The sequence below is a fragment of the Lutra lutra genome, chromosome 8 (genome assembly GCF_902655055.1).
Source record: "Lutra lutra chromosome 8, mLutLut1.2, whole genome shotgun sequence".
In the NCBI taxonomy this organism is placed as follows: domain Eukaryota; kingdom Metazoa; phylum Chordata; class Mammalia; order Carnivora; family Mustelidae; genus Lutra; species Lutra lutra.
In genome coordinates this window covers 74949584-74965873 of record NC_062285.1, presented here as the reverse complement: position 1 = coordinate 74965873, position 16290 = coordinate 74949584, and the positions used below count along the sequence as shown (strand labels likewise).

Sequence of the window (16290 nt, the reverse complement as noted above, 5' to 3'; positions counted from 1 at the left end):
AAAGGCCGAGGCTTAACCCACTGAGCCACCCAGGTGCCCCAAATATTGTAGTGTTTAATTTGAAATGGAAATACTACTATGAACCAGATTTCTTTTTAATCTGTAAAATGAAACCAGGTCTAATTGGGGTGAACAGCTGATAACAGAACTGGAGCAGGGTAAGTAAAAGATGAGAATGAGTTATCTTGTGCTAGAAAGCAAATAAATGCTCAGAGACTAATGGAATTGTATCCAAAGGGACAGAACTAACTTAAAGGGGCTCCCTCTGGTCAAATTTGAAATTATTTGAATATCAAAAAGAATAATTATAATTGATTATAGACCATTGTCTAAATAAAAATCTGTGAGTCTAAAGCGATACTCCAGAAAAGCAAGTGAGAAAGTGGGATGGAGGGAAAGAACAGTTTATAGAAGAATGCCATCTGATAAATGTTGAAGGAATCGTCAGAAAATCACCACTTTTTTAATCTTCAATGTAATAAATGATAAGGGCAGGTTTTTTTTAGGGGCATTTTCACTTAAATAATTAGGTGAAAAGTAGTTGAGGAGTGCATGATTCTCATGGTGCCAAATATTAGACCACAGATTACTTACAGATTGGGGAAAAGTGTACTTCACAAGTGGGAGATACTTACCACGTTACCCAAGCGATCAAGTCCACATTGTTAACAGTTGGACATCATGTGCCTCCTGACAGGATGCATCGTGAAGAGTATAGCGTAACCTACAATGCCTTCTCGCCGAAAATAATTAAACCTACCTAGACCTAACTTTCAAAGAAGTTACAAAAAATAAAGGGGACAGAAGAGCAAGTTAAGCAATACCATGAAGAATCAGATAAATTCACAATGTGGAATAGTTCTATAAGACTATTCTGAACACTTCAAAAGTTAATGTCACGGCGGGAGGGGGAAGCATGCAGGATCAATTACTTTTTAAAAATTGGCAATAAATTCGGGGCGCCTGGGTGGCTCAGTGGGTTAAAGCCTCTGCCTTCGGCTCAGGTCATGATCTCAGGGTCCTGGGATCGAGCCCTGCATCGCCTCTCTGCTCAGCAGGGAGCCTGCTTCCTCCTTTCTCTGTCTGCCTCTCTGTCTACTTGTGATCTCTGTCAAATAAATAAATAAAATCTTTTTAAAAAAAAATTGGCAATAAATTCAATCTCCAGTACCTCAAAGTTTTTGTATTGTGACAAATACATACAATATTGACTTTGTTAAACCATTTAAGAGAGATAATATGTATCAAGCTATATTAGTCCTTATTAAAACATACTTAAGAACTTCCTTAAATTGTGGGGCGCCTGGGTGGCTCAGTGGGTTAAGCCGCTGCCTTCGGCTCGGGTCATGATCTCAGGGTCCTGGGATCGAGCCCCGCGTCGGGCTCTCTGCTCAGCAGGGAGCCTTCTTCCTCCTCTCTCTCTGCCTGCCTCTCTGCCTGCTTGTGATCTCTGTCAAATAAATAAATAAAATCTTTAAAAAAAAAAAAAAAAGAACTTCCTTAAATTGTGTGTTTCATGTTGGATATCAAGTATTGGACTAGTAAAACTTGACTCATTTGAATTTCATAAACTGGATAGTTTGTTTCCTAAACTTGATAATACTCAGAAATAGACTAACTTTTGCAGTAGCATGATCTACATTTTAATGTACAAATAAAGAGGCATGTGTATAGTTAAAGTCATGATAATGTTAAAATTGAAAAGGGTAATATAATAGTAATCCTGGGAAATATAGGAGCAACTTTAATCCTTAGACACAGTAAGAGAAACTAAGTGGAAAGGTGAAGCACATTTAATTAAGTAAATACATTTGTATCATTAAGAGAATAGAGAATTTTTTTAAAACAATTTTTTATTTTGATACTTTTACCTAAATTATGCTTTTAAGTAACGAATCTAACACCTAAGTGATGAAATAACTCATCTAAGTTGCATAGTTTATGAGGACTCTCATCTTTTATAATGTTTTCTTTTTTCTCTTATAGCAGGCTAGTACATTAGCAGATCTGGACAGTGGAAATATGGAAAAAGTCATTCAAGATGAAAATGTTACTCTATATGTGTGGGCCAACCTCAAGAAGAATCCAAGGTATTCCCATGGGTGATACTATAGGTCAGAAGACATTGGGAGTGGCCTCAGGATGACCAGGGACATGCCTGTTGCATACTAGCATGGTACACTTGGAAAAAACCTATGTTAGGAGGTCAGCCAGCTGGGGTTTGAATCGCAAACCTGCTATTTGTTTACCTTAGGCAAGTTATTTTCAGCTAATCACATCTTTCTGAGAAATGATAGTGACGGTGATAAATCATGATCCCTTCTTCTGTTCAATCTTCAATATGCAAAATTAATTGAGTTAGTATGGCAGTGAGTTTTAGGGAAAAATTACCAAAGTAAAAGGAGACCTAGGTGTTCTAGTCCCAGCTCTGGAAACACTGGTCATATGACAATGAAAAGAATTGGGGTTTAATTTTGATATTTAGTAACAGGAAGGAACAAAATATTTTCCAAATTATATTTGCTATAAAATACCCTGTCATTTAAATCTAATGAGACAATATAATAATATAACCTTTTTCATTGTAAAATGTGTTACATATAGAAGAGTAAAAACAATCTGTATACTTTTAAAAGGAGAAAAATGAATAGCCCTGTATTAGCTACCCAGATTTAAGAAGAGAATTAGTTGGTGTCTTTTTACTCAGATAGTGAATAATAGAGGCTGAAACAAGTTTTGTTTTATTTGAGAGAGATAGTGACGGGGTGTCGCGGCCGGCGCAACAAAGCGACCAGGGTCGAGAGGGTAAGAGGATGCTGAAAAGAAATTAAGAGACAAAGAGATGGGGGCAGGAGGAGCACCAAGGAGGATGTCCAGTAGTGCCAATTTTATTCAAGGCAGCAAGGCATTATATAGCTAACAGAAACAATCATAAGAAAGTATCTATTTTTAGCTGATTACTAAAGAGTTTGCAACATGCACAGAAAATCCTTCAAGCTTTCCCATTATCTATTTCCCAAGCACCAATAACAGACCCTCTAGCGCCAGATGTACTGACTTCAAGGCCACTCAAGACATAGTTTATGTAAGCACAGCACAGTCTTACAGTGGTGTAGTCTATAGCCCGTGCAAGGACAGCAAGGACCAGCCAAGAATTTCTGACCCCTGCCAAATCGTTTCTATCTGACTAGCAAATGTGTGGGAAGTCACGTAGGCAAGCGCACAACACATAGCACAGACCCTTTCTCAGTGCTACTCGACTTTATCGACCTAAGCCTTTTGTTCGGCTATTCAGCCTTTAAAGGAGGCACAAGTCAGGGCCTGGTTTGGTTCTCGTCTCAAGCCTTACCGTGCCTCCCACATCTCCCCCTTCCTTTTTAAATAAATCAGGCATATGAATTTGTGCTTGAGCGTGTAGTCGTTGTCTTGCACAAATCTGTATAATGCACCATATTAAAACAAAAGCCAGTAAACAGCCAGAATGAGTGTTACTAGTGCTGCTATTCCTGCTATCAATAACTTAGAAAACATTTGACTCGTTTGAGTTGCAACTGCATTTTAAGGGCAAACTGATAACCATAATGAGCATACCAAGGTTCTTTTACTTTCACAGGTAATAACATATATGGAGGTTGCATAGTTACAAACATTATCATAGGACCTGTCCCTGACGAAGGCAGGGACACAGGTAGGCAATTTGTTAACACACAATGGTCACAATGGATATTATACAATAGATGCCCCCCTTGGAAAGAGGTGAGAATTATTGATCCCGAGCCCACTACCAGTAAAAAATGTCTAGGAACATAGGCCCGCAAAGTCAGATCGAAGTCTTTTGTGGCAGTATAACCATTTCTGGCTATTTGTACTCCGATTGGTCCCAGGGGAGCAACCAGTTTCCAGAGTTTTGCATGAAACATCCCTCTGGCTGTAAGGGGGGAGACGTCTTCTTCTCCTCCGCTGATTTCTCCGACTCAGGGTTAGTGTTGCAATTCGTTGCCACAGGGGCGAGGAGTTGGCACCATCTCTCTGGCATCCAGCTTGGGGTGTCCTCATCCTGCGGAAAAACACAAACAAAACCGCGTCCTCTGCAGAGGACAGGGTCAGGACCCTTCCAAGTGTCTGTCAGGGGGTCTTTCCACCTAGTATAAGGAAGAGGAGAAAAGTCTGGATGCCAAAAGCGTTAAGCTGCTGTGTGACCTATATCGTGAACATTTAAAAATTTTAAACATAAAGAGTTAAAATTAAATGCATATGAGGAGAGTATTTCAGTGTTCCCTGTAGTATTTCCCCCTCTTTTAATTTTTTTTTGAGGTATGATTTAAGGGTACCATTAGCTTTTTTGACAATGGCTTGTCCTTGTGAATTATAGGGGATGTTCATTGAATGTTTTGATTTGTTTGTAAATAAATATTTTTACATTTTTGTAAGTCACGGACATCTTAAGAAAAAAAATATTTCTAGTCTGGAAGAGTAAACATTAGAGAACCAGTAATGTTTAAAATAAGACAAAACATTAAAAGATATAACATTATAATTTTCCAGTTTATTTAGTTTCATGTTATTAAATCTGGTGAATGCAACCTTTAGCTAGTTCTGGAAATTCTTACCCATTTCAGTTTCAGGATTTTTAAGTATATCAAGTATCTGTATTTGTCCTGAAGGTCCTTTATATGAATCTCCTTTAAGATAAAACTCATTTTATTTTTTTATTTTTTTTTTTAAGATTTTATTTATTTATTTGACAGACAGAGATCATAAGCAGGCAGAGAGGCAGGCAGAGAGAGAGGAGGAAGCAGGCTCCCTGCTGAGCAGAGAGCCCGATGCGGGGCTCGATCCCAGGACCCTGAGATCATGACCTGAGCCGAAGGCAGCGGCTTAACCCACTGAGCCACCCAGGCGCCCCGATAAAACTCATTTTATAAGAGAATTAAAACAATTATAAATGACAAAAACTCAGAATGGATATGGTTAGAGCTGATGAGACGAGAGTTTACACTTTAGCTGGCAAGGAAATCAGGTTATTTCTGTGACACATAACATTTTTATAATTACAGTATCAAGCAATGATCTCTCAAAACATTAAAACTTTAGGAAATGCGGGGCGCCTGGGTGGCTCAGTGGGTTAAGCCGCTGCCTTCGGCTCAGGTCATGATCCCAGGTCCTGGGTTCGAGCCCCACATCGGGCTTTCTGCTCGGCAGGGAGCCTGCTTCCTCCTCTCTCTCTGCCTGCCTCTCTGCTTACTTGTGATTTCTCTCTGTCAAATAAATAAATAAAAATCTTTAAAAAAAGGGTGCCTGGGTGGCTCAGTGGGTTAGGCCGCTGCCTTCGGCTCGGGTCGTGATCCCAGAGTCCTGGGATCGAGTCCCACGTCGGGCTCTCTGCTCAGCAGGGAGCCTGCTTCCCTTCCTCTCTCTCTGCCTGCCTCTCTGCCTACTTGCGATCTCTCTCTCTCAAATAAATAAATAAAATCTTAAAAAAAAAAAACAACTTTAGGAAATGCACAGAATCTCTAGAATAGTTATAGTATTTTTTCAAATGTGACCCAAGGTTTATCATTGGTTCATCAGTATTTCACGAGTAACTTAGCATACCAAGGAAAAGCCTGAGTTAAACAGATTTACAACTTAAATCTTGTCAACATTTGCTAAAATCCTATAAAGTTTTGAAGCACATGCCTAAATATAATTAGGGATGTTAAACACCTGATAAAACAAAACATAGAAGCTGGGTTTTCTGGGCAGGCAAAGAGAAAACCATTTACATTTTTGTAACGGTAGATCAATTAATCTAAGAAAACTTTGTCCTTTTGAGCAGAGACAATTTCAGTCTTATACCAGTGCACCTTTAAAACCCATTCATTTCAATCTTAGTCCGTCTTGACCATAGCTAAAATTCCTTTTCTAAAGATTTCCCTTTACAAACCTTCTATAACTTTTTTTTTTTTGCATTTAGGTTTTGTCCCAAGCCATTTCCTTCCAAACAACCATCTCATTTAGGACAAAATTACCTTCTCTTGCCCTCAACAAAATGTATTCCCATTCCTTAAATCTTTCTTACATATCATCTACTTTCCTACATACAGAGTTGTTTCCCTTATTTCTATCAGTCTTAGTTACACGAAGCAGAATTTGATAGTCTTAGAGACTCTTAATCTCTAGTGAAGACTAAGTATTAACCAATTGTGAACTGTTACAACAGAATTCTTCAGATGGCAAATTTATCAATCAGTTAGGTATAAAACATGTTTACCAACAGATTTAAATACTCTTAGTTTCTTTGCTGTAAGAAGTCAAAAGTACAAACCTATGTTTAGTAATTAATGACTTAGTATTTTATCCTGTTTGGTTAAGACCTAATGTCCATAATTTAATTACATTTGTCATCCAAGCAAAACTTTAAAGTTTCAGATTACCAAAGACTTTGAAAGCTACTTTAATAATCACCCATTAAAACTTTGAGACAATTATTCATCAATTTAGTCATCTCTTTGCTAACAGATTTTAACAAACAACATGAGCTTATTTGACCTGTAGTAAAAATTATGAAGTTTTACATTTACTACTGTTAACTCAAAGGACATGTTTATCCTAATTAACCCGACAAACTTAACTTAGTTCGAATACTGATTTTCATTCCACTTGGGCCCACTCCACTTTGAATGTTTACCTGAGACACGGGTGGGAAGATCTGGAGTGGGGGGCATTTTGTTTCCCGACAGCGAAGAATTAACATGGGAAATAAGTGAGGGAGAAGCCCCCACGTCTATTAGGAGGAACAGAGAGAGATAAAGTCAGAGTCCCCTTTGCTAGGGATGGCCCAGCAACCTGGTTATACTAGAAGAAGGCTTATTTACGTAATTATCTGCAAGGCCCTTTTAGAGACCTTGGACCCTTTTTGCTTCATAAGGGCTTGCAATGCAGTGACAAAAAGAAGGTTCGTTTCACTGATTGACCTTGCCCCATGTTATTTTACTCCTGCTGTTACCTGTCAACCCGGGCTCCTCTTACCTGATTGTCAGCAACTACTTGCCTGTATGTGCACTCCCTCGAAATGTTCTCAGGTCCCTGTTCGGGCACCACTTGTCGCGGCCGGTGCGACAAATCGACCAGGGTCGATAGGGTAAGAGGATGCTGAAAAGAAATTAAGAGACAAAGAGATGGGGGCAGGAGGAGCACCAAGGAGGATGTTCAATAGTGCCAATTTTATTCAAGGCAGCAAGGCATTATATAGCTAACAGAAACAATCATAAGAAAGTATTTTTAGCTGATTACTAAAGAGTTTGCAACATGCACAGAAAATCCTTCAAGCTTTCCCATTATCTATTTCCCAAGCACCAATAACAGACCCTCTAGCGCCAGATGTACTGACTTCAAGGCCACTCAAGACATAGTTTATGTAAGCACAGCACAGTCTTACAGTGGTGTAGTCTATAGCCCGTGCAAGGACAGCAAGGACCAGCCAAGAATTTCTGACCCCGACCAAATCGTTTCTATCTGACTAGCAAATGTGCGGGAAGCCACGTAGGCGAGCGCATAACACATAGCACAGACCCTTTCTCAGTGCTACTCGACTTTATCAACCTAAGCCTTTTGTTCGGCTATTCAGCCTTTAAAGGAGGCACAAGTCAGGTCCTGGTTTGGTTCTCGTCTCAAGCCTTACCGTGGCCTCCCACAAGGGGGGTTGCATAGATGATGAGTTCAATGTTGGACCTGTTGAATTTGAAGTACTTACGAAATATGGAATACAACTGTCTGAAAGCATTGAAAAAAATCCGAATTGGAGATCTGTTTTGAGGAGACATCATATAGATCACTAGTTATTAACTTTGGGGAATCCTAGACTCTTATGAACTTTATTACATATACTCATCATAGGTAAGGGCATTTTTGGACCTCTTAAAACCTATTCAAGGATGCCTCTTCTCCCCCTAACCCACCCCAGGAAACAGAACTCATGTTGAAAACTCCTGATAACGTGAGTTATGATTCACGCCATCAAAATAATAATATCCAAGAAGACTGTGTAGAGGGAAGAAGAAAAAGGGCCTGGATGGAGAGCAGAGTAATGTTAACATTTAAGGGATGGTTAGGAAGAAGGCCATACAGAGGAAACAGAGAAGGACCTGCCAGAGGTGGAAGACAAGAGTATGGGGTCATACATCCCAAGAGAGTGTTTTGAGAAGGATAACATTAGCAACTGGGTCCAAATGCTGCAAAGCAAGGAAGTATGCATCGAGACTCCAAATTTTGGCAAAATTCAAGTGGAGAGAAATACTGCTTAGGTATAAATTCTCAACAGACTTAGTTTCCTAGGGTCTCATCCTTTTTGTTAAAATTATTTACAGGTACAAAAGTGTCAGATTCTCTGAAACACAAATTGGATTTGAAATTCCAAGGATTTTGGCAACAAGTGACATTGCTCTACGCCTCCTACATACTCACTATGACCATGTCACACCGCTGTGCCCTGTTCCAACATCTTTACGAGAATATACTGCCACAGTCAATCACGTGGTCAAGGATGAAGTTAAGTATGAAGAAACAGCAGTCGACAAAGAGCTCCAAGAAGAGGGTAAACAAGAAAATGAGTCTAACTCTGTTCATGAAGAAGAAACAAAATTTGAGGAACAAAGTGGTAGTGAAGTACAAACGGTAGGACACATTTTTGAAACATACATATTTTCTTCATGTAATAGGTGTTATTAGATTACCTTGGAGCATTCTTAAGATTTTTTCCTAAACAGGGGCGCCTGGGTGGCTCAGTGGGTTAAAGCCTCTGCCTTCAGCTCAGGTCATGATCCCAGGGTCCTGCATTGGGCTCTCTGCTCAGCAGGCAGTCTGCTTCCCTTCTTCTCTCTGCCTACTTGTGATCTCTGTCTGTCAAATAAATAAATACAATCTTTAAAAAAAAAAAAAAGATTTTTTTCCTAAACAACAAGAAGTTGTCTGAAAGCCAACTTTCTTGTCAGTAGCTCAATTTTGAATGTGTATATTTTCTTCTTGTCTTCTATTAATAGTCGCTATTCATAGTTGAGCCTGTTGCTTCAGCATCCTAAAGTTCAGCACAGGAGTTGCTCAGTTATATTTTAGGGACAACTTAGAAGCAAATTTAATTTTTATATATTGTATTTCAAATTCACTTAAGGAAACTTGCCATTATATGGAAACTTGAGGTAAATACTTTCACAAACTAAAGGATTATCTTTCTTAGGTTTTGTAAGAAAGAATTTTATGAAGTAAAACTGATTTTCTTAAAGTATTGTACTACTCTCTGAAAAAGTTGACATCTTTAGAGATAACATATTTGGGTAGTTTAATAATCATATTCCTTTGGTCGTTTTCTGTTCTTTCCTATTTCTGGAATTTCCAAGCTACTTAGTTACTATCTTAGAATTGTCTCTTTAGAATTTTTCAGAACTAAGAAGCCTTTTTGTTTGGCCATAAACAGTCTGCATTTTGGGGAGTGGTTAGGAAGAGAGTGGTTGGGTTATGGACATTGGGGAAGGTATGCGCTATGGTGAGTACCGTGAAGTGTATAAACCTGGTGATTCACAGACCTGAACCCCCGGGGCTAGTAATACATTATATGTTAATAAAAAAATAAAAGATTATTTTTAAAAAAACACAGAATTTTATACCCAGGGCATTCAAAGGAATAAAAGTACAGAAAAACTTAAACACACACACAGAATCCCTGGCAAAGAGTATAGATGCCTAATCAATATTTATTAAACACATGAATAAATAAGCAAATGTATAAATTAAAAATTTAAAAAATCTGCATTTTTAGGAAGGACCAGAAATAGCAGGTTTTCCTACAAGTGCCTAAGACATGATATGTGTTGTTTTATTGGTTTATTTTCTTTAAACACAGGGAAGGGTTAAGAATTAGATTGAATGTAAATTTGAAATTAGAATAGGAATTACTAAAAATTCTAAGAATATGTGTGGTTGAAAAATTCCATTTTAAATATCACACCAGAATAAAAAATTACAGAGATTCTTTAGCAATATAGAAAATAGATATGACATAATGATCAATACAAAGAATAGTATTTAGAATATGATTATGACCATGTAAAAATGAAAAGGAATAGAGGAGGAGAAGCCAGAAACCTGATATTTTACAGCTGATATTTTAGAGAGGTGGGAAATAATTTGCTCTTCAAAAATTTGTACTTAAAAAGAACATTCTTTGAGCAATCCAATAGCTTTTAAAATTAAAAAAAAATTTTACCTCTCTAGCTTCACTAGATAGAGTTAACAATAGTTATAGTTCTCCTGCCTTTTCTGAACATATTGGATGATTACTCTCCTCATCCCCCTGAAGTTAGACATGACTAGGACTTGCTTTAGCTAATAAGATGTGCGTGGAAGGGGCATACTGATTTCTAAGGGAGGAGGATAAAGAATGAGTAAATGGTCCCTGAACTTCACAATAATTAAATATGCAGTAAAAAACAAAATGAAAACCCATTAACTTAAAATTTGACAGGATTTATGGTTGAACATTCATGAAAACAGAACAAATTAAAAACAAGGTAACAAAATTATTATATGAAAAAAGTGTCTAAAAATGTTTGGCCTTGATCTGATTCAAAATATTGGATAATTTCTTCCCTCAAGTTCCTTGATTATAATTAATATTTAATTGGAAACCCATCAACATTTTATTCAAGAATTTCACATTACTTGAAAATTGTGAAATAATAATTAGAAAACATAATTTGATATATTACGTGAATTTACATGGCTAACACAATTCTTTCTTATGCACGTATGTCTGTTAAAATGGCCTTATGCTGTGATGACTTATTATAATTCTGTTAATGTTGGAAATAATTTTATATTAAAAATATAAGCATATAAATTCACTGTAATACCAAGTAGCACAATTATAGATTTTCCTCAAGGTCTGTCCTTTGGTACAGTTAAGTTGTTTCCTTTCCTCTCAACTAGGGAGGTCAAAGCTACCAAATTAAGCTTTCCTCAATTCAAATGGCTCTTACCAATGTGTGTACATTTGGTTTTTCTATTTTTTTTTTTTAAGATTTTATTTATTTGACAGACAGAGATCACAAGTAGGCAGAGAGGCAGGCAGAGAGAGAGGGGGAAAGCAGGCTCCCCGCTGAGCGGAGAGCCTGATGCGGAGCTTGATCCCAGGACTCTAGGATCATGACCTGAACTGAAGGCAGAGGCTTTAACCCACTGAGCCACCCAGGCGCCCCTGGTTTTTCTATTTTTATTTAATGCTTTATTGAACAGTTTTAACTTACAGTGATAACTAAAGGTATACCAATGGCTAATGTTGATAATGCCACAAAAGTATGCCCAGGAAAAGTTTTCTACCCAGTGGTAAAATGCATGTTTCATGGAATATTGAAGCTGTCCTCCAGGTAGTCTAGGAAACCCAGAATAAAGATTGAGCCGGCAATGAATGATATGGCAGAAGTTACTTTATTTTGTGAAACTTCTCCACAGCCTGGGAAGCTTGACCTACAGTTGTGTGGAGGGTAGACAGGGAAACCTAGCTGGAGGGAACTCTATTATCAGGGGATTTCAAAAGAGAAAATGGCCCCAAAATGAGTAACATTAATTCACTTAGCGCCTGTTTTCAGGAACCCAAACTCTTATCACACCGAACAGGCGTGTGTGTATAGATGCTTATGTGCATGTGATCTGTCATCCTTCCAAAACGCCCACAGCATTCTGAGAAAGTTTATATGAATGATTCTAAAGCATGTATGAGTTCCACAGAAGCAGAAGAATCCCACAGTAATGGTTAAGTGTGCGAGGCAGGAGGGAAACGCCATCTGCTGTGCTGAGGGAGGATCGGTGAGGCTGCATCAAGCCTGGGGAGCAGTAACCGCTCCGTGTGAAGAATCCCCCAGGCACTTGCTGTGCTATGCTGGGTAGGGAAGGAGAGTGGTCACCCTTGCTACGAATTCTGAACAGTGTAAGCCACCTTTTGTAAGTGTGGGTAGCCTGCAGAAGGCAAAAATCCCTGTATATATAAAGAGAATCAGCAGCTCACAAGGGGAGGATGAAGATAATTTGGAATTGGGGGGGGACATAAAAGAAAGGGTGGAAAGGAGTAAGAGATTGAAAATCTGTATAAAAGAAGTTCCAGAGATTGAGAAGGGAAAGATGGGTTTAATATAATAATTGGCTTGAGATTTGAAATTAGTTTTTATTTGTATTTCATGCTACAGATTAAAAAAAATAACATTGAAGTTTTAAATATAAAAAAAATAACATTGAAGTTTTAAATATAAAAACAAACTAATCAAAACTCAAAATGATAGAAATATATGAGGAGAACATAGGAAAGTTATTTTATTGTATTATTATGTATTATATGTATTATTTGTATATATAATATACAAATATATATAATATATATATGTATTATATGTATATATAAATATGTATTATTATTTATAAGAGATCTTATCAATGCATCAAAATCAAGACCGTAAAAGGAGATTCACTGGATTCAAACATTTGTATAGCCAAATAAAACTCTCTATGAAGAGAGTTGAAAGATAATGAAATGAGAAACTATTTAAACATATAAAACAAGAGGTTAATATTTTAATATAAAAGAGCTTTTACAAATTGGTAAGATAATTTCCTAATGTAAAATTAGACAGAGGACTTGAATAAGCAGATGAGAGGGGAAATGCAACTAGCCAATGAAGGAATGAAAAGATACTGAATCAAGCAAATGATCAAATTAGAAGCAGCATTATATACCCTGTCTTCTCAGGTTGAGCATGAGGGGCAGAAGACATTTTCACATACTGTTGTTAGATATGTGAATTTGTACAAATCTTTCTGAAGGGCACTTTGGTACCATGTAAATGTACCCAATAGTGGTTTTAATTTTAGTAATTTATTATGAAATAATATGACAAGTAAAATAAAAATGTGCTACAATGTTTATTGAGATTTTTATAGTAGCAAATACAGTTCACAGAGTAATTATCAAATAGTCAACAGTCAAATATTAGTAGCCGTTCAAAATAATGATATAGATTTTATGTACTTCTTTTAAATTCTAAATTTTTATTGAGATAAAATTGACATACCTATTTTCAGGTGTACAACATAACATTTGATATCTTTACCACATGAAATAATTACCACAATAAGTCTAGTTAATATCCATCATCACACATAGTTACAAATATTTTCTTCTTGTGATGAGAACTTTTAAGATACCTCTTAGGAACTTTCAAATATACAATATGATATGAATTACAGTCACCGTGCTGTACATTACATCTCCAGGATGCATTTTATACCTAGACTTTTTTTTACCTTTTAGCCATCTTCATTTTACTCACCTCCCGATCTCTGGTAAATCTCTGTGTTTGAGTTTGTTTTTGTTTTGTTTAGCTTCTACATATAGGTGAGATCATCCAATATTTGTCTTTCTCTGACTTATTTCACATAATGCCTTCAAGGTCCATCCATGTTGTCACAAATGGCAAGATTTCCTTTTTTATGGCTTAATAATGTTCCATTGTGTATATATACCATGTTTTCTTTTCTTTTTTTATTTTTTTAAGATTTTATTTATTTATTTGACAGATCACAAGTAGGCAGAGAGGCAGACACGGGGGTGGGAGGCAGGAAGCAGGCTCCCCGCCGAGCAGAGAGCCCGATGCGGGGCTCTATCCCAGGACCCCGGGATCACGACCCAAGCCAAGGCAGAGGCCCCAACCCACTGAGCCACCCAGGTGCCCCTGTACTATGTTTTCTTTATCCATTCATCCATCAGTGGACATTTACATTGCATCTGTGTCTTGACTACGATAAATAATGCTGTAGTGAACATGGCGGTGCATATATCTTTCCAAGTTAGTGTTTTTATTTACTTTGGATAAATACCCAAGAGTGGAATTACTGGATCATACGGTAGTTCTATTTTTTAATTATTTTGAGGAAGCTCCAGACTATTCTCCATAGTGACTGCACCAATTTACATTCCCACCAACAGTGCACAAGGGTTCCTTTTTCTCTGTTTCCTTGCCAATCCTTGTTATTATCTTTTTGAAAATAGTTATCCTAACAGGTAAGAGGGGATATCTCATTGTGGTTTTGATTTGCACAGCCCTGATGACTCGTGATGTTGAATACCTTTTTATATACCCACTGGCCTCTTTCATGTACTTAAAAGTCTTCTTCGGAAAAATGTCTACTCATTTTTACATTGCATTGTTTCTTACTATTGAGTTATGTAGATTCTGTATGTTTTGGATATTAACCCCTTATCAAATATATGATTTGCAAATATTTTCTTTCATTTGGTAAGTTGCCTTTTCATGTTTTTGATTGTTTTGTCTGTTCTACAGAAGTTTTTAGTTTGATATAATCCCACTTATTCATATTTGCTTTTGTTGCCTTTGTTTTTTGGTCACCAAGACTAATGTTAAGTAGTTTACCACCTATGTTTTCTTCTAGGAGTTTTATGGTTTTAGATCTTATGTTCAAGTCTTTAATTCATTTTGAGATAATTTTTGTGTATGATGTAAAGTGTTCCAGTTTCATTCTTTTGCATATGTCCATCCAGTTTTCCCAGCACCATTTCCTGAAGAAACTGGTCTTCTCTCATAGCATATTCCCAGGTACTTTTTGTAAATTAATTGACCAGGCATGCATGGGTTTATTTCAGGGCTCTGTATTCTGTTCCACTGATACATGTGTTTGTTTTTTTTTTTTTTTTTTTTTTTTTTTTAAAAGATTTTTATTTATTTGACAGATCACAAGTGGGCACAGAGGCAGGCAGAGAGAGAGAGGAGGAGGAGGCAGGCTCCCTGCTGAGCAGAGAGCCCGATGTGAGGCTCGATCCCAGGACCCTGGGATCATGACCTGAGCCGAAGGCAGAGGCTTTAACCACTGAGCCACCCAGGCGCCCCACATGTGTTTGTTTTATGCCAATGTAATACTGTTTTAATTACTATAGGCTTGTAATATAATTTCAGATCAGAATGTGTGATGCCTCAGCTTTGTTTTTCTTTCTCAGTATTGCCTTGGCTAAGCAGGATCTTTTGCGATTCCATACAAATTTTAGGATCATTTGTTCTATTTCTGTAAAAAAAAGTCATTGGAACTTTGATAGCCATCACACTGAATCTGCAGATTGCTTTGGCTAGAATGGACTTGTTAACAATATTAATTCTTTCTCTCCATGAACATAGAATATCTTTTCATTTATTTGTGTTTTTATTTTCTTTTATCAGTGTTTTATAGTTTTCAATATATGGGTCTTTTGCTTCCTTTGTTAAATTTATTCCTGGTATTTTATTCTTTTTGATAAAATTGTAATTGGATAATTTTCTTGATTTCTCTGATAGTTTATTTTTAGTGTATAGAAACATTACTGATATTTGTATGTTGAGTTTGTATCCTGCAACTTTACTGAATTTGTTGATAAGTTCTAACAGGTTTTTGGTGTAGTCCTTAGTGTTTTCTATGTATAATATCATGTCATCTGCAAATGGTGGTATTTTTACTTGTTCTTTTGCTTGACTAATTTCCCTGGCTAGGGCTTCCAATATTATGTTGAATTAGAGTGGTAAGAGTGGGCATCCTTGTCTTGTTCTTGGTCTTATATGAAAAGCTTTTCAGCTTTTCAGTGTTGGGTATGATGGTTGTGAGCTTGTCATATATGGCCTTCATTATATTAAGGTACATTCCCTCTTTACCTACTTTGTTGAAAGTTCTTTTCAAAATGGCTGTTGAATTTTGTCAAATGATTTTTCAGCATCTACTGAGATAATCATATGATTCTTATCCTTCATCACATTGACTGACTTATGGATGTGAACCATTCTTGTATCCCTGTAATATCCTACTAAATCATAGTGTATGACCCTTTTAATGTATTGTTGAATTCCCTTTGCTAATATTTTGTTGAGGATTTTGCAGCTATGTTTATCAGGAATATTGACCTGTAATTTTCTTATGGTGGTCTTGTTTGGTTTTGTTATCAGGATAATAGTGATCTTGTAAAATGAGTTTGGAAATATTCCATTTTATTGCATTGTTGGAAAGACAATTGAGAAGGATGTTAGCGTATAATTTTTCAGAGTAGTCTCTTATCCTTTGTATTTCTGTGGTATCAGTTGTAATGTCTCCTCTTTCATTTCTGATTTTATTTATTTGCTTCTTGGTGAACCCAGCCAAAGTTTTGTTAATTTTGTTTATCTTCTTTAAAAAATAGCTCTTTGAAAAATGCCATTGATATTTTGATCGGGATGGCATTGAAAAGTATAGATT

At 36.8% G+C, this 16290-nt stretch overlaps 1 protein-coding gene across 5 annotated transcripts in view; it reads left to right on the top strand.

Moving 5' to 3' along the window:
- DNAI7 (dynein axonemal intermediate chain 7) overlaps window positions 1-16290 on the top strand; it is a 67244-nt gene that overhangs the window by 25771 nt on the left and 25183 nt on the right. For 4 of the 5 annotated variants that reach the window (XM_047739997.1, XM_047739996.1, XM_047739998.1 and 1 more), the window contains 2 exons: window positions 1987-2090; window positions 8349-8655. In XM_047739997.1, the coding sequence (XP_047595953.1) occupies window positions 1987-2090; window positions 8349-8655 (411 nt within the window). The remainder of the gene's footprint in view (window positions 1-1986; window positions 2091-8348; window positions 8656-16290) is intronic. The other variant, XM_047739995.1, reaches the window with a different exon arrangement.